The 23,050-nt window shown below is 31.0% G+C and overlaps 1 protein-coding gene across 2 annotated transcripts; it reads right to left on the bottom strand.

The window, feature by feature from the left end:
• Positions 1-2,306: 2,306 nt before the first annotated feature.
• LOC123696390 (UNC93-like protein) lies at positions 2,307-20,451 on the bottom strand. Of its 2 annotated transcripts, none has more exons than XM_045642529.1 (11): positions 20,323-20,451; positions 9,296-9,425; positions 8,019-8,137; positions 6,852-7,014; positions 6,234-6,357; positions 5,190-5,336; positions 4,948-5,014; positions 4,431-4,590; positions 4,091-4,195; positions 3,164-3,326; positions 2,307-2,670 (listed from the first exon to the last, which is right to left on the bottom strand). In XM_045642529.1, the coding sequence occupies exons 2-11, from the start codon at positions 9,404-9,406 to the stop codon at positions 2,396-2,398; spliced, it is 1,434 nt and encodes a 477-aa protein (XP_045498485.1). In that variant the 5' UTR covers positions 9,407-9,425; positions 20,323-20,451; the 3' UTR covers positions 2,307-2,395. The 2 variants fall into 2 exon arrangements, with proteins under 2 accessions (XP_045498485.1, XP_045498486.1); XM_045642530.1 differs by having other exon boundaries at positions 9,296-9,416.
• Positions 20,452-23,050: the final 2,599 nt, after the last annotated feature.

Below are 23,050 nucleotides of genomic sequence, written 5' to 3'. Positions count from 1 at the left end.
ATGTAGAGCCTAAAAAGGTAAACGGAAACATAGGACTGTTCCGTTTCATTGATATATTTTATTTATGAGCAAATGGGTTATAAATTTATAGGTCTGTGTAAAGGCAAGACAAACATAGTTCGTTGAAAACAAAGTCAAGTTTCATCAATATTAACTACCTTTATAGTTGTAATAGATGTGCCCCGCGGTTTTACCCGCAATTTAAATGCTGTTCGTGTTTACGGTTTTCGCGTAAAAACCAATAGGAGTGGATTTTCTATATAGGTATATCATCGCATAATGCAAATGGTAATAATCGTTAATTTTCTATCTTTAAAAAATGAATTTCTAAAGCATTTACATGCTATAAAACAAAATATTAAATTCAACGAAGGCATCCATTCATTCCATCATTCGACGCCCATTTCAACATGTGTGACAGAAAAGTCAGATGTTAACACGGTACCTACAGAGCAGCAGGCGGGGTTCGATCTCGTCTTATGATAAAAAAAATCTTCACTTTAAAAACTTTAAGTATATTTGATTTATTTTATGCAATTTTTCATACAATATTTGAAATTTTAACTGAAAGATAAGCTAAACAGAAAATATCAGGAAGCTGAAAAGCGGTGGCCAAATTCGTTAATGAGTGTATGAATAACTTAAAGGGGAATTTTCAATAAATAACAATAAAATTTGATCATTACATACTTTATTACCATAATACAATAATATGCGTTATTATCACAGACTATAATGTCACAATACGACATTTACAATTACCTCAATTGTGTTTGAACTTTGAATAATAACTTACTATACGCATAATAATTAATATTGAGAATAGACAATCTTTTTACTGAATAATATACGTAATATTATAAATCAATACTACTTAGATTTTATTATCAAACATTTTAAAAATAAATATATATATTTTCAAAGTGTCTACACTCTAAATAAAACAATTAAAATAATTCAAAAAAGCAAAACGCACAGGCCACGGCAATGGAATCTCTTAAAAGGGTAAATACTAAATACCCAACAAATTTTATTAAAAATGCATTATCCTACATATATGTGATTATTATATTATATTATTCGTAATAATAACATTACATGTATTTTCTCAGGTTCCAAACATATACAATTTTAATTATGAGATTGTACAAGAGATCCTTATCATGTTAGATATCTTTTATTAAAAATATCTCATGCAATTTTTTGCGTTAGACTCAAGATTTTATAAATATACAATATTTCGCAAATTATAACAGATTCCAAGCAAAAATAATATTTGATGCTATCGGGAAAACTATAATATTAAAAATTTAAAATAACAATAATAATTTGTATAGTTTCAAAATCAGTGAACGCGTAGGCCTGCAATAAATTCGCATTACATTTAAAGCATTAAATTTATAGTAATATTTATTCTATATTATTATCTATACTATAAAATAAATCTCTTATAATATATTACTAATCATACATTATCACAATTAAATAAAAAGCTACAGCAGCAATATTAAAGCAGATATTAATTGAATACATAGCAATTAACAACAATTGAATTTTATATGTATATGCATATTTCAATTAAATATTAAAATTAATATAACACGAAAATTACTCTTAAATTAAAAATAAATTAATATAAAGCTTAATCAATAAAAAAATATTATAATAAAATATGGACGTTTGACATAGTTATTATGCATTATACATAACATTTTAATTTATGTCAGGTTTGAATTTTAAACCGTTAACCATTTCCTAGTATATTTAATACATATTTTACAAATAACCTTCTACGTCATTATAAACCAATACAAGTAAGTGAAAATTTTAACTCACATTACTTGTAATGAAGCATTAAAACATATTATGATATTTTTTTTAACTATCGTAACATACGTATAAAAAAGATTATAAAATTGGCACACATTGATTACATGTTGCTTTCTTGGTAGTCCAGTCAAAGACCTTTAACTTTTAAATAATGTAATAAGTAACAATCTTTGAATGAGATGTAACACTGACCCACTTAGCGTATTATAATATATAGAATACAAAATTTGACGAAAGTTGTTTCAATTTTAAATTAAAATATTTAAGTATATTTAACAACTAATTACATTAAGAAAAAGTGTGCGTCATTGCATTACCTGTTTCTAATAAATATTCAATAAAATGTTATATAAAGTTAAGTATAAAGTAAAAACTACAGAATTGTCATAAATAAACATAAAGTTGTGTCAGATAGTCAATCTAATTACGTAGTAGCTATTGTCAATAGAAGAAAACACAGTACTAGGTACATAAAAATAGTTACTAACATTTCTCATAAAGACTTTAAAAACTATAAAATCTACATCACAATAAACATCAAAAAAATGGAATGTCCTAACCTAGTCTATTCAGATATGGTAAAAGCCTTATTATCTAATCCAATATTACTAACAACATTTACTTTCGCGGTATTTTTCTTCTTTTCCCGCCTGTCCCGGTACTCGACTACGAAATACAAGAACACACCCACCGCCATACTGACCGCGAGTAAATAAGTCTTGGAGCTGGTCCTCAGGTGAGGCGATATCACATACGCTATGATGTAGCCGACTGATTCCCAGAGACGAAAGTTCGAGAACGCTGCTTCTTCTCTACCGGGGAAGAGGATACCGTAGTACGCTGGAAATAAAGTTCCTGTTAGTACCATACAATTATTAAGGATGAATAAGTAGATAATGGATTTTTTTTATTTTTATGCTGTATGCATTTTCTTAAATGCATGTGTAGTAAATCGTCTACCTGGCAATGGCTCGTGTGTTTTGGACAGAAATTTTACGCCTACCAAAAATAATGAGCAAAGCCGTTCCAGTGAGTCAAAAACCCAAAAAGTTCTGAAAACTTTAATATATTCGAATTAAAAATCTTAGTGTGTTGAATAATCTATTTATCCAAAAAGGCTATATTTCGTTTAAGAATGAGACAAGGGCTGTCAAACATCTTGGTCCAGGAGCCAGCGTAAAGCGTCGCTGCGCTAGTAAACGGCTTGCAACTGGTTACTTGGTAGCGCGGGTTAAGCCACGGTTAACAGCATTGGCCTCACCTAAGCGGCTTTCGGCCTGTAATCTCTTGTATCTGGTGGGTATAAGCGCGTGTAACAGTTCCCCCGTCTCACCGTTAAGCTGCACCATCCACACGGAGTCGCTCAGGCCCCACAGCACGGCGATCACGAACATGACGTACGCCTGATGCGCGTGTGGCCGCCACACCAGTAGCGTCACGAACAGCGCCGAGTGTACTAGCGTCGCCGCGCAGATTAACGGCATGCGCCCTGTTATCTGGAATGCACATACAGGGTGTAATCACAGTATTGCAATATTATTTCCTATATTGTAATACTGTGGTGTAATCGTTAAGTGTGCACAGGCGATTATTTTACTCATTAGGACTTTAGTACTTTCGATATCAGTTTAAAGTTTTTTGATATCTGCAATAGTTACGGAATAATCGCTTGTGCACACTTAAAGATTACACCCTGTATATTTATGAATTGGTGTGTCTGTCACAGCTTTTGAGGTTGATTAGTCGTTTGATTAAGATTCCTATCTCTAGCTATCAGCAGTTCTTTGGCATATTATGATATATTATGTAGTTAGATATAAGTTTCATATATTGTAATATTGACATGATGTTAAAAGAGCAACTATGGAGTTTCTTGCCGATTCTTCTCCATAGATACTGCTTTCCGAATCGGTGGTAAATGTTAAAAATACTTATCTATGTAATGACGATTCGAAAGTGCTACTAAATAGTAGTCTAATTGAATAAATGAATGTTTGAGTTTGAGTTTGAGTTTATCAAGCGGTCCGACCCGGCTTCGCTCGTAGTTTTACCTTTTATCCTCCTCATCATCCTCGTACTTCAGAAAGTATTATGAAAATATAATTTACGAAATCGGTTCAGCCGCTCTCGAGTTTTGCGCTTACCAACGGTTTTGGCGATTCATTTTTATTATATAGAATATACTTTATATAGTCATAACAGTCAGAAATCTTATAGTAAAGACAATCACAATACATTGTATTAAATAAAAACACCTTACCTTAGCAATATATCCAGTAACAACACATCCAATGGCATCTGCTATACCGAATGTGAGCATCACAAATCCCACGGTGCCTGTCCCAATTGCGCATGAAACGAACGACTGAAATTTTATGAAAACATATAAATAGGTATAGCCTAATATAAAGATTTCCATTGAATAATTTAATACAGTTTGTTTGCATATAATTGAACACACTTTTCTGGCGCCTTTCGAAATAAACAAAGCAGAGTACTGATACAAAATCTTTTTGAAAAGTTTAATGTGTGTTTCAACAGAAACTTTATAGTTCGATATTTCCAACTGAAAATCAAAATGGCATGAAGATTCAACTCACCGCAGTGAAATCAGCTCCGAAAAACGCCTGCTGCATGCCAATGAAAATGTTTATGATGACCAACATTAGCTGGTTGGGTTCCACCAAGAGTTGCAGAGTGACGGCTAAAAGTGCCATGCCTGATAAATTGGAGCCTGAGCCTGTACGGCCTGAGTCATATCTGAAGGAAAAAGACATTTTTCATAATCGATATTATAGGTTTTCGTCTCTGATTTCAATTGCATGTTGTAGGTACTATAAGTACGTGATAGCACTTGTCATGCAAAATTCATAGACATTTAATTTTTTTATTTGAATTCAAGGATTTATATTATAGTTACTCAGTTCAAAATTGATAAAAAGAAATCGAGCCGTTTCAAATAATTGAATAAAATAATGGCTGAGATTAAGATATCCTGTCTGGGATATTGTTAGCGCCTTACGTGAAAAAGAAGTAAATATTGTGGAAAAAATAGTTTGAATTTAATTATGTTTAACGCTATCGTATGTGCATTTAAAATACAAACGCCAACTATACCTTTTCATGGAGTCCACACCGATTGCTATAATTAGTGCTGCTGCGGCCATACATGCTAAATAAATACCTGCAAAAAATAATGTTAATAAATATGATTAACATTTCTTTTCAATTAGCCTCTTCTTCATACATTTTTTCGATACTTATTAGTTATTATGTCCGAAAAATTGATTAGTATTTTCAATTTTGCAATCAAACAAATCAAATTTAATTTTTTATCTTTCTCCCAAAACGCAACTTACCAGCAATCATCTGTATCTTCTCAATGGGCTGCGGCAGCAGAGCCTCCCCAGCATCAGCGCTTGGCAGGAAGTTGGCTCCACATAGCTCGGGGATCAATGTTTCGTTCACCGCTGTTACTGCAGCTTGGTTGTCACCAGATGATAGCACTGGAAATTAAAAAAATATATATATAAAACTAGCGTTCCATCTCGGTTTTAATCGTGGTACATATACCGTAGTAGATAATATGTAAGGTACATAAAATGTGGGATCACAATTCACATATGTATGCAATATGCATCTTTGAAAGATTTTGTGGAATCGATCTTGTAGTCCCCGAGATTAGCTTAAAAAACAAACGAAGTCTTATGTTTTATATTATTATTATGTAGTATGTATATGTAGCGAATAAACACAGAAACTTCTTTCTGGATTAAAAAAATTTTAACATTAGAAAGCCTTCTTTTACGAGATCTTCAGGCTGTTTCTTATATAATTTCTTATTTACATATTTCTAGCTCTTTAACTTTGTTTCAATGTCTTTTTCAAAGTAACATGAAAATCGATTCTTTGTAACAGCTTTAACAAATTCTATTGTTATTCTTAAAATGTAACTACAAAACAATTCTGTAACAATTAGCTTCGGTCATGAGCCAATAATATAATTATTATAGTCACATTTTGGGATCGACTCTGTCTTGAAATAATTTATGTTTACAATGGATATCTATGTCTTTTAACTTCTTAAATTGAAACGTTGTATACTAAGATTAGACATAACAGTTAGGTGATTTGGATTGTTTCTTCTATCCAAACTTACGTATTGTCTCAACTTCAAGACTTCGAAAAATAAATACATGGTACATATTTGGATTATTTAAATTTTTTAGTACCTATTATTAAAAATGAATCACCAAATTTGTTGTTGGCTCGACCTATTCGACTAATTTTTTTTACGTATTTGTTAAGGGACAAGAAAGATTCTTATGCGATAAAACACGAAAAAGGAACAACAGTGCAGAACAGAATGCAGAACTAGTTAATTAAATAATATGTTCACTTACCAACGGAGGAGATAAGGTTTCCCCAGACTTGGTTTAGCTGGAATATCATAAAGAAAAGCCCAAGGAAACGTGTCAACAACGCCTCTGCCGAAATGTTTGATATTTTGCTATGTGCTTCAGAAACCTGAAAATAATCCAATCTTAAAGAAACTCGACGCTGTTTTTTTTAAACTAGAAATATTAATTTTTCTAATGTAAACTATTTATTTATCTATTGCTACAAATTGCTACAAACTAGACTTGTCTTTTTAATTAATTACGATTCATGAATTAAAAAAAGACTAGTGGTCCGCCCCGGCTTCGCCCGTGGTACGTATTTAGTATCCTATATCCTTCTCCTGGCTCTAAACTACCTCCCTGCCAATTTTCAGCTAAATCGGTTCAGCCGTTCTTGAGTTATAAGTGGAGTAACTAACACGACTTTCTTTTATATATATAGATATAGAAACAAAACTATCTACTAATAATATCTTTAAAATTGGGGCACCAAATACAGTAGGTAATATCTTTCGGTTTTGTCTTTTTCTTACAGTTTTTTTTAATAGTCTCCCTCCCATAATAACATAAAACGTACAACAAACATATAACCATCATAATATACAAATAAAGATCACCCACCACAGACAAATAAGTACATTTTGAGCACCAGAGTGGCCCTCCGCCCAAACCAACGATCAGACCAGCCGGTATCAGGGTATAGAAGGAAGGCCATAGTTGAGCCGCGATGTATGGCATGTACGCCACGAACGATAGAGACATAGCCCATTTTGTGCCAAGCCATCTGGAAGAAAAGGTTTCAATGTACATCTTCTTTATACATGCAAATCGTTGAAACATTTTGCCTATACTGCAGTTTAGTTGCCAATAAAATCAAGGAATTATATTTACCTGTCAAAAACATAGGTAATGATTTAATTAAGTATCACATAAAAGTTATAATTAATAACATATTTTGTTTCAACTTTAGATAAATTCAATATAGATAAATTCAAATCAAGTTGAAGGTACAAAGATTAGGTAAATAAAAATGGGGTCAACACCTCAACGCATCTCAAATTTGACAATAGATAAATGAATCGTGATAATAGATTGTGATTTAACAATCTCTAAGTACATAGCTGATATAAGAATATTGATGCCGACACAGATCTATAGACCTCAATACACATTACTTAATGTTAATGGTTAAGTAAGATTCCTCACATGGTGACTGTGTCATAGTAGTAGCCTTTGGGTTAGATAAGTGTTGGAGCGTTATGGCTAAAGGTTCGCAGATTCGATCCTGGATATTATTTGAAAAAATGATCTCATCCCTCTATTTGTTTAGTCTCTACCTGAGTAGTCAATTTGTGAATGTTTATAAAGATTAATCTCAAAACTCATTTTATCGATTACAAATCTTATTTCTTAAAAAGAAAAATGTTAGAAGGATACAAGTTATTTTTTTAAGTTTTTATCCTGATTTAACTCAGCGGTATCGAGGTGAGCGGAAGTTTCCATCTTTTTTGTGGAACGGTTATATAAATATTTTTCTGTACTTCCAACGCTATGGCGTATCTATACTTACTAATATTATAAAGCTTAAGAGTCTGTTTGTTTGTTTGAACGCGCTAATCTCAGGAACTACTGGTCCGATTTGAAAAATTATTTCGGTATCTACCATTTATCGAGGAAGGCTTATATTATTACGCTGACCAACAGGAGCGGCGAGCCACGGGGGTGAAACCACGAAGCGCAGCTAATAATATAATCTAACAAATTAATCCATCTCCGAATATAACGTACTTGATAACAACCACAGGAAGGAAAATATTTGAGAATATAAGTCCCGCATACACTGCTGCCAGCGACGCTGTTCCGAGACCGGCCTCCGCGTTTATTGAACTCTGAAGGTTGGCCGCCCCCTGTGAAAATTTATACCAAAATTATATAGGTGAAGTAATAAAAAATGTCGTATTACAAGGTCGTTATAAACTTTACAAATCACTTAGAAACTAAATATTATATTTAGTTGACAGATGAATTCTTATAAATAGATGATATACCTAGCTTTAATAGTCTACCTGCTGTCTATTTATTTACATGTATATTATAGTCGTATTTAAAAAATAATGATGTTTAAGGAAGGTCAAAACTAATATATTTTTGATTATATATTTGTGACTTTCCGGTTTTGTGTGATAAAAAGTAATTAAATACGAAATGCATTAAAATTTGGAACATAAAATAACAATTTTGAAAACTTTTACTTTTCCAAAGTTGCGAAAATAGGTTTAAGAAGTTTTTGGCGTACCTACATTTTAATGTAAAAAATATTTAGAAACATAGGTGTTTGTAAAAACTAAAAACAGAGTAGTTAAGCTGTAAAGTGTAAATAAATATTTATTTTTTTTAGTGGGGAAATCTTGCGTAGATACCCACGGTCTCCGGGGAAGAGGCCGTGGGTTGTGTCGGATTCCTACCGACCAAAACCCCACTGTGTTCCGTGATCCGTCAAGCCGCATCAACGACAGGGCCACGGGTATGTGTAGAATTCATCTGTGACCCCATCAGCGGCAGCCCGTCGCCGGTCCCAAACAAGCTAAGAGCCTGCCAGCTCTTCCCCTAATGGAGCGGCCGCGGCGTGAGCGGAACACGTCTCACGCCGCCTATATAAATAAGTAGGTACTTGCGTTAGTGATAGATACGCACGGGTAATTAATGTAATTTTATATCTATATTTTCTTGAATAAATTATAACTAAGAAGCAGAGCATACTTTGTTTTCCTTATATTACTTATTCTTATATTTCACATAATTATATTCTTATATTTCACGTATATTAATATTATACTCCTTCTCACTTACCTATAGACAAATTCTAAAGGTATTTTTCAAAGCAATTAATTTTAAACGATTATTATCATTTTCACCACAATAGTTTCAAAATAACGAAGAAGAGGTAATTTAAGAAAGCATTAAATTCCATCATTATATTTTAATAATTTATCTATTGATTCGTTAGTGCAAAATAATACTAGAATAATATTGTGTAAACGTAATTAAACAAATATTTTACTTACACTATAAGCGGTGAATTGGACCATGAAAGCCAAGCTGATGACGACCACATTTTTCACAATTCGTCTAGTTTCACTAGACTTCAATTCAACGTTTTTCTCCGCTATCGTCATTTTATCAACACTTTTTACACTTAATAAATAAATTAATAATAATAATATTCAGAAATTAGAACCAAGCATTCTATAAAAAATAATTAATTTTTATATTTTCGTCTAAAGTCGTCAGTATTTCTCAAGATGGAACGTCCAACTGATAACATCGACCAAATCCTTCGATACTTAAGATCACACTAATATATCAACGTAATTATTTAATCATTTTCGACTACGATATTAATTTATTACCCATAAACTAATTCATTCACCACTTAACTACGAGTAGCTCATTTCATTTATAAACACATTTATGTACTTATTTGAAAATTGAAAAAACATCTTGTCAGAAGTTGAACACCTTTTTGCAGCTTTGTTCTATTCGTAGTACTTAAGTACATATTTTTATAAGATTACCAGTTTTTGTATTAATAATATGAGGCGATGCGGAATAAACATAACAATATTTTTAAATGAGTTGTAATGTAATAGATCTCAAACATGGAAATGCGACAGTTTTATGAAAAAAAAAAATATTCAATAGCCTTGCTCTTTCAATAATCTAGATGATGATCTAAATTATTGAAATCTATTTTTTTTTAATATTTCTCTTTTTTAAAATGATCCATTAATTAACTATATAAAGTAAATAATTCAATTTCCTATTTGATTCTATATAAAACATTATATCTAATTGAATGCATTTAAGCTTTATAGGTCTAAGGTCATTTAATTCATTGTTCATTTAAGGTCTACTTAGTTATAATGGGCAATTTAATAAGTATTTATCTGTCGCACTTGATAAATTCGAATAAGATTTTAATAATTAAATTCACTGTGTATATTCCTTCTAACAATCGCCTATAAGTCTATCATTATAAAAAAAAACACCATTACAATTACATTTAAACATTTTACAATACATGATTACTTCGTGTTCAAATAAACCAGCAGTTGAACTTCAAAAGGTTTATAGCAACTGTTAACATAAACGGATCTAAGTTTTTACTATGAGTTATCTAGTAAAGATTACAAGATTGATAAGGTTCATTGTAAATCCATAACTTTCCGGATTACCCGTGAGAATACATGATTGTTTTCGAATAAACCCCAATTTGATTACGTTGTAATGATAATGTTATTGCAAAAAACTGACATTTAAAACTAGATGTGTTGAAAGATTTGATATATTAATAAAATTAGCCGCAAATGACTTGACGCCTTTTAAATCCCACTTACAATGCTGTAAACCAAAATTATATCCTTATCCATTAAACATGCATTATGTTTAAACAATTGTTAAAAGTTCCCTCGACATTTTTCTCCAATTCATTGTTCTATTATTTATTATGTACGCAAGTTTAATTGACACTCAGCATGTGGTTAATATATAGATAGATGTAGAAGTAATAAAATATCGGAACGTGAGAATATCGTAACAATGTTACATGTGACTAGTGACTACACTGGAGCCTTTGTCACGTTCCCTTTGTCGTTTAGTAAATAAATAAATAATAATTTGTTAATTATCCACCAAGTTTTACGCGGGAATGATATACCAATGACTTCAGCTTTGCTCGTAAGTCGTATACGCTGTGTCCTAAGTAAAGGTTTCGATCACACATTTTTTTCTGCTTTAAAACTCTTTTTGATAAAGGCATAATAAACCCATCTGAATGTAAGTACATACTACATACCTATCAATTGACGAAAAATTATATTCAGTTAATGATTTTTAAATTGTGTGGCTATAAACTTACGTCGTATGTAATAGGAAATTGTGTCTTTTATAATCTAAGTTTATAATATTAAAACAAGCAACAGGAAACTCAATCGATAACAATAATAATTGCCTTATTAATTGCTGGCTTTGTCAATCCTCATTTTAGTTACTTTTGCCGTAACGTGGCCGTAACCGTCTCGACATTCACGACTCGACAAACGAAATTAATAACGATGGACATATTTTCACATGATATATTTTTTCGATTTTTTTAAAAACACATTTTTTTCTTCATTTATCATTTTTCAATCAACCAATCAAGAATATGTGTGTATAAACTACTTATATTTTTCTGTACATACACTATACTTAAGTACGTATAACCAGTGACGGATTAACCCTTAATCAAATTAAGCAATTGCTTAGGGCATCACGTCTGAGGGGGCACCAGAAGAAGCACAAAAAAATCCGTCCGAAGGGCATCACGTCTCACTCTCACGTCACCAAAAACCACACCAAAAAAAGTTTCTAGGACTTAACTTAAGTTGATAAATTAAATGTAGAGATGCGGAAAAGAGGAAAAATATACAAACAAACAGCAGACAAATTCTCATTCTTGAATAAAATACCCGATGCCGATAAAATGTGTGTGATATTTGTGTCCCGATCAAACTGCAGAGCACAGTTCTTACAATTTACAAATCTAGTAAACACATATCACCGAATTAATAACAGAAATTCAACAGTTTCATTCATATGTCATAATCTATACATATAATAAATCTGTAGAAGGGTCAATTCTGTACATTGAAAATATTGAAAAAATAAATAGCAGCTGGTGTTACTGCATCGATACCAAGCCCAAATATGTGATTAAAAAAATTTTTGTCTGTCTGTCTGTCTGTCTCTCTGTATGTGAAGGCATCACGTGAAAACTAACGGTTCGATTTCGATGAAACTTGGTATAATTATTCCTTATTATCCTGGGCATAAAATAGGATACTTTTTATCCCGGAAAAATACGTAGAAAAAAAATCTTAATTATTCCGCGCGGACGGAGTCGCGGGCGGAAGCTAGTATGTAAAATAAGTCCCAGACCCAGTGATTCGGCTCGCACAAGTTTACATCAAACACACGCACAATTGTATAAAATAATACATGATGATAAGATTGAATCAGCTTTCCCTAATGTGGAAACAGCCCTGCGTATATTTTTATCGCTTATGATTACAAATAACTCAGAGGAACGTTCTTTTTCAAAATTAATAATATTAAAAAATGAAAAAAGGACAAAGATGATACAAGAAAGGCTCAATAATTTATCGATATTGTACATAGAGTCCGATATATGTATGTTAAAAACGTTAGGCGTTAATAGGTACTATCTTGCGTGATTTCAATGCTCGGAAAAGCCGCAAGGCGCATTTCAATAAATAAATAAATTATGCTTTGGTTTTTGAAGTGAAACTTCTTTATCGGGGTTGGAAAATAAAATTTAGTGTAACATTTTTTCGTTACGCGCCATCTTTTTCTTATTACTACATACCTACTAAGTTGCAGATAGTAAGTTATTTTTTGAAAAATAAGGTCATAAAGAAGTTTCACTTATTACGTGTGTACACGCACACATTTTTATTATTGTCGCACCTACTCCACTTCTAAAGTACGTTACATCTCATCATCTTATTCTACAAAAAACTAATGTTTTTAGGCGGTAAAGGTTTAAAGACTGATTCTAGTTGACATACGGATAGGGGGGCCCACAGGCATGGATTGCTTAGGGCATCTAGTAGTCTTAATCCGTCACTGCGTATAACGTATAATTATAAGGTAGGTGAATCCAATTAGAGGAAAACTCGACCAGCACATAAAATAATTGAATAGCAAGAAAATGACTACATATTGTTACATAACCAAGCCAAGTTTTGCATTCGAAGTTATTCTAAAATATTAAAATAGCTAGCAGCAAAAAAAGGAAATAAAATCCATTTGAAATTTGCAAAATTCAAATTAAATAACTTAAATTAGTATGCACAGAACGAAACCTGATTTTTGAGAATTCTCTGAATGTTGCCTCAAATGAAATGTGGGAAATATTTCCTGTGTTGAGCCTTGCAACGCCTTACCTACCAAGTCACTTCCTGGTGTTAAGGAAACACTATGTGAATTCCTTTTTAATTCATAGAGAAGTTAGAGCGTATTCTCGTCGAAAGTAAATTGGAAGTTATATAATGATCCTCTCTCCTTGGAGGAGATCGTCAACGTCATACTCAGACCGATCGATATAATACACATTATTGACCCCTTACATAATCTAACGTTACAGAGCCTACAACCTGTAAAAGGATCATATTTTTTTTATTATGATTCTAACATATCAAGGACTAGGACTGCTTTCAGAACCAGTGATACACTATTATGTAATCTGTCTAAACAATTGGTATCAAATTGTTACATAATCTGTTTAAGAATGCTTTCTAAAACAGTATAAACATTCTACAGAGAAAAGTTGACAAGAAACTAACAGTCGCTTTATAGTTTACACAATTTTTTTACATTTAACTAGGTATTTCATTCGAATTTCAGTAAAGTACGTATATAATTTTGAACAAATTTTATTCTATTATATGTAATAATTATTCTAAGAAACTAATGTACAATATTGTTTTTACATTATCACGCAGCATTTGCCATTAGGTGACGCATTTTTCCTCGATCGCCTTCCTACGATGTACATGATTTCGTGACATTTTCAATGTACATCCAAAAAACGGCTTACAAACAGGTTTTTGATATAATTAATTACATAATATAATGTTACTTTATGTTTTATTATGAAGTTCTGGGCAGTAAAGGCAGAATTCTAATAAGACGACCACAACATTTTTTGAGTATTATTAATCATATGACATTTAGACAACTTTTATCAAAAATAACTTAAATTAATTACCTATAATAATTCCATGTAACATGTTCCATTTCATGGTATAATTATGTAGACAGCAATATATTTCAAAGAGCATTAATTTTGAATATATAACGGATGTCTAAACGATTTTCCTAGAAAAACTCGAAATATCAAAATACATATTAGGTATAATATGTGTATCTTTCAAATTTAACGCCATAATAATATTAGTAGTATACGAAACTATAAAGGAAGTAATTAGCAATAAAAAATTTATAAGTAAAACACACCCGTAATTTCATAAATATGTATTGGCCCAGATAATATATTTGATTTTTGATGAGGCTAATAAGCGTAAAAACGAGTCAATACGAGCGTAAAAACTAAAAATATGATCCTTGCTAATTCACATCCCGAAAACTCATCCTTTTTCCTTTTGCCTTCGTTTTTACTAGATATATTATAATTCTTGCCGCTTATCATGAATCGCAATAAATAGTTATCCCTCTATTTGCAATGACCGTTCGTTTATTCGTTAATTAAGCAGGCGATAAAGTTAATACTATGTGTATAAGATAGGAAACATCTACAATAACGGCCTTTTACAAGGAAAACTAACTCGCATCGCTTTACCGTTTCAATATTTTATATAGAACCTTTATTTCCGGTTTAAATTAAAGAAAAAACTGATGAATGCAGCTTTTTCCGTTCGTTATGACAAATTCATCTCATACCTTTTACAGGTTAATTAAAAACAAATATGTGATGTATGTTCGTATATTTTCTCAAGTAAATAATTCATACAAGGTTTTTAGTTTTTACTTTGACAAATTAATATCTACAATAATAAGCTTCAACTCAAAGATTTCATATCCATACAGTCTCGTAGTAAAATTGAAATAAGTACCTATAGGTTTAGGATGTATAGCTATATGATTTCAAGCGAGTTAATGTTTTACGACTGTTTGTTATTGTTATTAATATACTAAATACTTATCAGTTATCACGCTAAATACTACTTATGAAGCGTTAACAATTGTCACAATGAACGTCTCATTATCTCTTGTACCAATCACTTGATAATAATAAATGCCTTCGTTTTAAGGCCGTAACATTCAAATTAACGTGTAAGTAGATTTGTATTTAAATACCGTCCTTTCAGCACATTATTGTCAAGTTGGTACTTAGTTTTCACAAAACGTTTTACTTTAACAATTCGAAGTGGATAACGACGTTTGTATACGTATAGGTCGACGAATTGTATAGTGTAACAATACAATAAAAAAATAACAGTAAGAAAAATGTTTTCGCGTTTTTACAGATAAGGATGAAACGCTAAATCACATTCATTGCATTCAATGTATTATCACAGATATTATACTAGCTGTGCCCCGCGGGTATATAAAACCTTCTTCTATAATCGGGCTATCTAACACTTCGGTGTTTTTTTTTTTGAAAAAATTTCAAATCGCACCAGTAGTTGCTGAAATTAGCGCGTTCAAACAAACAAACTCTTTAGCTTTATAATATTAGTATAGATTCTTAGTTAAGTACTTCTTAGTGAAATAAAATATTGTGATCAGTAGTTTAAAGTTTTCCAACTAGGTACTTAAAATGTCATTATATATTATCTAGGTAGTTAGGTACTAAAAAATATCCATTAAACCCTATAAATTACTTAATCAATGGTATTTAAAGTCGATTAAATGTAAACCGTATCCGTTGCGTATTTCAAAAATTATGTTTTTTATGTATATTTTAGTGATTTAATACAAATTTTAAAGTTCAATACATCTAATTCAGACCTTCAAAATGACAAAATTACCAAAAATATAATTTATATGACGCTAGTTTTTCGCAATTAATGTAGGTAGTGGTATTTCCATATTTTTTTTAACTATATAACCTCGATTAGAACAAAACAGAAAACCTTGGCATTAAAAAACCTTAAAAACCGACCCATTTGGCGCGGATGGCACTAGGTAATTATTACTACCATACGTAGGAAAAATAGCAAAATGTTTATGGTCAAAAACTTATGATTCAACTTATGGTAAGCATAGTTTTTCACACGGAATAAAAAAAATCTAATTACAGATTTCAATTATATAAGACCAATTTACATAGAGCAATAAATAGGACTATCCACAGCTTCACGGCGTCAATGGGGCCTATGACTTACTTCTTAAATTAAATATCGAATAGGTGTAGTTGTAAATATACTTGGGACAAAAAAAAAGAATTTGTTTCATGAATTTATTTTTTATGGTGCGATTAATGTACTTATCTAATACTAGCTTCTGCCCACGACTTTGTACGTGCATCCCCGTTTTTCCCCGTTCCCGCAAGAATTTCGGGAAATCCTTTCTTAGCGGATGCCTACGTCCTAACATCTACCTGCAAGCCAAATTTCAGCCCGATACGTCCAGTGGTTTGGGCTGTGCGTTGATAGATCACTATATCAGTCACCTTTGAGTTTTATATATATATATATATAGATACCTACCTACGACTTCAAAAATGCCTTAGTCCAGCAAATACATTATGATTGAAACCTTTTTAAAATGAGGACTGACAAGAGGACAGACTAAAAGAAGACAAAAAGTATATCAATCGGTAATTAATCGGCCAATATAGAATATCTTATTGCAATTTACAACTAAGTTCCAACCCAAGAGTCAAAGTTTTTATGGCTAAGAAAAACATGTTGGTATAGTAGAGGTACGTCGCGCGAATCGAGGATTTTAAATAAAATAATATTCCATGGGTGTAACGACCGGTTTTGTTAAGACATTTCAGGTTTTAGTACAATAAAGTTTATTTAATCATCTTAACCGGTTTAGAAATCCCTGCAGAATTTTGTTAGGAAATATTAATAAACCTAAGAAAGAAAGCACAGAATATCGAAAGTTATTTATGTATTATTTTTTAATTATCATGTGAAAATTAGTAAACCTATTTATTACTTATACAGATTTTCAAAATTAATGTTGTTTCTTGAATCTTTGCTAGATATACATACATATAAGGTATTTGTACCTGTAACAAAATTTATCTTCAATACTTAGGTATAGAAGGTAGGTATAAAAATTATTTATTATCATGTATCAAATTCAATGATCTTGTATGAAAAAGCAAAATCGATTTTCATTGTAGAGCCTACTTCTTTTAAACAAAAAGCTTTTACTACTTACTAATTATTTTTAGTTCGATAGAAATGTTATTGAAAGTCATACGCTAATGCAATATGTAAGATTATAACATATCGATAATAAGTGAAGGTCAATGCCTTATGTAAATGAGTCTAAGGCATTATGCACAATATTATTACAATAATTATAACTCTATATGGAATATTACTATAATACCTAAGTTCCTTTGAAAATGCATGGTATTGCGTCATACAGCAATTGAGGGGCTACGGAAGTCATTCAAACTTAAATGATCACAAAATACACATAAAATTTACTCATTTCAAATATAAAGGATTTTAATGAGTATTTTATTGATAAATTAATAATTAAACTTTTATATTATTTAATTAATTTACTTCTCCCCGCTACTCTTCATCAAAATAAATAAATATTCATACAATTAATACCTGAGTAATGGCAGATTAATTCACTTCATACCTACTTGACAAAGATTAATCCTCAAGAAGTTAAACTTATCGATTATTTTTATCGAATTCTTTCGATTAAAAAAATAGTTTCATAATGCCCTTAAAAGTAATGGTTACCTAGATATTATGCGTACACGCACAATATATGAAAGCTTAGCCTCTTAACCTAAATAGGCGTATTTGGATCCGCCTTAGATAACAATAAACAAGTTTCTAATATTATGTATGTTTTGTATTTTATTGACTGTATAATGTATATATCCTTCATAGGCGGTGTCCATTGTCCATACAAATTCATATGTGCAATATTTTCCTAATGAATATTATTCTAAGTAGTTAAAAGATACTCTCATCGAAAATGTTACTTACACCATCTTGACCTAAAGAACGTGCGAATTGATTTTAATCATTTTCATTAATTGGATATATTTCCTGTGGATAATAACTGAAAATATAAAATAAAAATTAACTCAGGGTGGAGCCGGGGTGAGCGTCTATAATGTACAAGTAAAGTAATTATTTGTTTAAATGCTTAGTTTAGTATTTATCTGTTAAGAATGTTTATATTTCTAGACGCAAAGTCATGGAACTACTGAAACGAGGTCGGCAGGCAACTGCAGGCATGTAACGTTTGGAAAATTAAGACCATTCACGTTTTAACTTTATAGAGTTAAAACGTAGCATTACTAAACTGTTCTTTACATTTAAAAAGAGTAATTGAAGGAATAATTATTAATGACTATCAAAGTTATAGTGAACAAGTGATAACTGCGTTAAAAACAACCGACTTCAAACTTGCACTTGCAAAATTTACAAATACCTACAGACAAAAATGCTCATAAAATAAAAACTACTGGGCCTATCCGAATAAAATTTTTATGGGACCAATTCGACACCATCCCGCATCGAACAAAAAAAGAATCACGTAAATCGGTTCAGAAACCTCGGAGTAATCGGTGTACATACATAAAAAAAAAAAAAAAAAAAAAAAAATATACCGGCCGAATTGATAACCTCCTCCTTTTTTTTGAAGTCGGTTAAAAAGAACTTTCTACAAGGTAAAAAGAAACACGTGCAATGCCAAAGCAGATCTTACCTATCCTTGTTACTAATATTATAAATGCGAAAGTTTGTATGTTTGTTTGTTTGGTTGTTTGCAAAAACAGCTGAACAGATTTTCGAGAAAATTTGCAACACAAAAGCTATTTTGGATTAACGCATAAGGTTTTTATCTCGAAATCCCACGGGAACAGGGACAATGCGGGTTTTCCTTTGACTACGCAAGCGAAGCTGCTGGTGAAAAGTTATAGTACCTGATAATTTTTACTGTAGGTAAGTACTTAGGTATAATATAAAAAGTTGGTACGTTATATGGCTATTAAATTAATTACTTACACACAATATTGTTTTAGATGAAACCTACATTTAGGTATCATGTAATAACGTGATATTAAAATAATGATCCAATCAGACATGATGCCTTAGAAGCTTTATTATTTCTTCATCGATTTATCGACGTATTTATAATGAAGTTATTAAGAAAAATGCACAAAAATATTTAATTTTTGAAATGTAGAAGTCATTAAATAAATAGGAAACCCTAACCTAAGAAAAAACCCAAAGCTAAGAATAAATCTAAATAAAATTAATATACTTATCTACAATATTAAAGTTACGCGGAAAATGTTATTTTACAATTTATAGTATATTAATAGCATTATCACAGATTACTAAATAATGCTATATATAATAAATAATAATTACTACCTAAGAACTACGTGTTGTCGCTAAGATGGGTTCTTGATACTTAATATTGTAAAGCTGAAGAGTTTGTTTGTTTATTTGTTTGTTTGAACGCGCTAATCTCGGGAACTACTGGTCCGATTTGAAAAATTATTTCGGTGTTGGACAGCGTATTTATCGAGGAAGGTTATAGGCTATAATATATCATCACTCTACGACCAACAGAAGCGGAGCCACGAGGGTGAAACCCGAGCGGTTTCACCCCCGAGCAGCTAGTCAGTACCTAATAACTTTAAAAATCATAAACTCTTAACTCATATTCACTCTCTACATAGTTTTTAAATGACTTTCTTCGTATAACAAGCGTAGGTAGCTGGTATACTAAAGCAACTTATTTCCTATATAATAATATATAATTGTATGTAAGTATTAGGTATTCTTATCTTTCATCGGTATAATTAAAATGTTAGTACTAAAAGTGAAATGTAAAATACCTATATATTTAGATAATAAAACCTTTTACATTGATATCCTGCCACCTTGTAAAATAACCAGCTTACATATGATGGAATAATTAATTACTCTTGAGAAAGGTCAATATGTGACATTCGTTACCTACCGCAATCTAGGGTCAAACTAGATCTAACTTGAAAATCGAAATATTAAAAGCTAACCTATTTTTTTAATGTATAAATTGTTTTTTATATATTTCGATGTGATACAAATAAACTGATACAAACATGTAAAGAATACTGGTAGAATTTGAAAAACATCTTTAATGTCAACTATCAATTAGTAAACTTTTTTTTTATTTTTATTTCGCGCTAGTTTTTATTCAAAAAATTATATTTATTTATATATTGTTTTTTCATGTCGCTGAATTAAAGATAATAAATATTACTAGCTTGGTTTTAAAATTTCTAATTTAAAATACAAACCCTTAATTCAATATATAATATAAAAGTTATAATTTATAGACGAAAATAACCAAACGACAAAAAAAAAATATTCGAAACTTGAAATTCGCGGGCTGCGTTCACAAAATGTGCGCATGCGTGTCTCTTGAATCGCGCGGATAAACTGATTACTGAACTCTCACTGATTTAAGAAAAGCAAACACGTGCTAAAGGCTGTAAAAGTTTATCATAATCCTGCTATATCAATAAAAATTCTTCATTGCTTTAAGCCAAGGAATACCGCTACTCTATACGAGATGTGTGTAAGTTTGTGCTATTTATAGTATAGTAGTGTTATAACTTATAACTGTACACCTGAAGTCATTCTACTTACACAAAATCTGGAATCAAATCTAAAAATATTCATACATATTTTCCCGCCAATTGTTGGTGCAAATAAGAGTCATCAGTCAGCTGAGATGGTTTCATTGTCAAACCTATTATTCACTTGCGGATCCTGGAAGACTGCTATCATAATTGGTACAATGGATAAGATTACATTATGTATGGATATACTTTAGTCAAGTAAGTTTATTTGATTTGATATGATATGATCCATTGAATTATCATACTGATATCTATTCGAGATATTTTTCTACTATTATTTACTACTTTCGTTCATGTAATGGTAAATAAAATATAAATAAGGTACAATAAGATGCACACTAGAGTGATTTTTTCATGAATAGGTACTATGCATTTGTAACGAGTAGCATAACATCTGATTCGATGTATTAAACAAAAATTTTTTGTATAGTAAATGATTTGTATATGACTAGCAATTTATTCTGACGTGATTATAGAAAATAGGGCTTAAAAATCTCTAACCAAGTCTATAGTTAAGTACCTCTACATACTTACACATACCTATATATCCACAATAATTGTACCTATTCTATAACAAATTACAATTGAGTTCGAGATACAATGTGGTAACAAATAAATGGCAAGAAATCTAAATTGAAATCATTATTGACAGATGTTATTTGTTTTACAATACTAAAAATGTTTCCATTATATATTTAATGGCACGTTCAAAGTAATTGAGGGATTTTAGCACGAGGTTAATCCGTCTATTGCAACATAAGTGCATTTTGTATAAGAAAAAGAGTACCTACAAAAGTAAATACTGTTGTAGACACAACCACAACCACTAACAAACTATTCTTCAGCTTATAATTTACGTGCATTTGTAAGGGTAGTAAAATACAAACTAATAATTATTATAAAAAATAAAACATTAAGTAATTTATACTCTCTCTACGTGAAAGCCCCAATGAACTTAGCAAAAGCTTACATCATATTTTGGGCTCTAAAGAAGGTACTAAATTGGCTTTGTAAAAACTTGTTTCGTCAGTTGAAGAAAAGGTGAACGCATAAAAAAAAACAGCCAAACGATTTGAGATCGTGTAGATGAAAAAACATAATTAGATATGTATTAAAGTGTTCGTTGATCCACACACTTAAGGCATCCACTACACATCAGAATATATTTCCGACTTCCTGTAATGATCCGAATTTGTCACAGCCATATTTTACGGTCGGATTGAGACTGATCTCAATGTTATTACTTGACCTACAATAACTCAAGTGATACTTGAATTACAAAAACAATGCCGACAAGGTTAATATTTGCATTCTGCGGCTCTTAAACTTTTGTCCTTAACCGTCAAATATATGATATAACTAATTGATTTTTATTGATAATCGTGAGAAGTACCTAAGAACAACACACATTAGTCTGAGTATAGTTTTTACTATACCAACTAGGTATATAATATTATCTATTTACGAAAATGTTTGATAGGCTTTTAATAAGTGATTTATAAAAAACTAGCTTCGCCTGCGCAATCTAAAGAAAACCCGCATAGTTCTCGTTCCTGTTCGATTTCAAAGATCAATATTCCGTCCATTCTCAGTTTTTTAACGGTCTTTGAACAAAATTTCATTCCAATGGGTCAAATGTATGTTCTTCACTCCACCGATGGGTTATGATCAAGGTTTTGATTACTATTTTTTTTATTTGAAATGTAGAACTTTCCAGTTGGTCTCGTTTAAATTTGATTATTTTATGTTCAGACGTCTTTATTTTTAATCAAACTGATTCCTTGCACGATAATAGATGCTCTACGAGCAGTTACAGAAAAGACAATTTAATTTGATGGTAATTTTCTTGTAATTTTTCTTTCTCCGTTTTTCAATCAATGTCTGAGGAACACCAAAAAAGCCTAGTCCTTTTCTAGTCTATCAGTAAAGGAAAATCTTTAATCCGAACTTAATATTAAATGCAAGAGTAACAATTTTATACATAAAAAACCAAATCAGTGACATTAGCACGCAACAAAAAGATTTACCTCTTAAAAACCTTTATGGAAAATCCTTGAGCCTATTCAAATTTAAATGGTGATCATTATTCACGTAAATGTCACTAATGGTTGTTTGTCTTCAACGTTTTTATTAAATGAAGAGTCACTCTGTTAAATAGGAATTGAATGTTGTATATCAGGTTATAAAGACTATTGTTATAGATAAATAATTGTTATCATCCGATTCATTGATGTTATCCGTGTTATCCAAACGTGTTCAAATATTGATTAATGGTCTATGACTCTATGATTATGAACATACTTTAGCTTATTGAATAACTTAACATTTGATTGAGAAATTAATTCATGTTTTATATTGGCATTTCTGCCCAGCTCTATAACCG

The sequence above is a fragment of the Colias croceus genome, chromosome 12 (genome assembly GCF_905220415.1).
Source record: "Colias croceus chromosome 12, ilColCroc2.1".
NCBI classification, from domain to species: Eukaryota; Metazoa; Arthropoda; class Insecta; order Lepidoptera; family Pieridae; genus Colias; species Colias croceus.
This window is presented reverse-complemented; position numbering and strand designations above follow the sequence as displayed.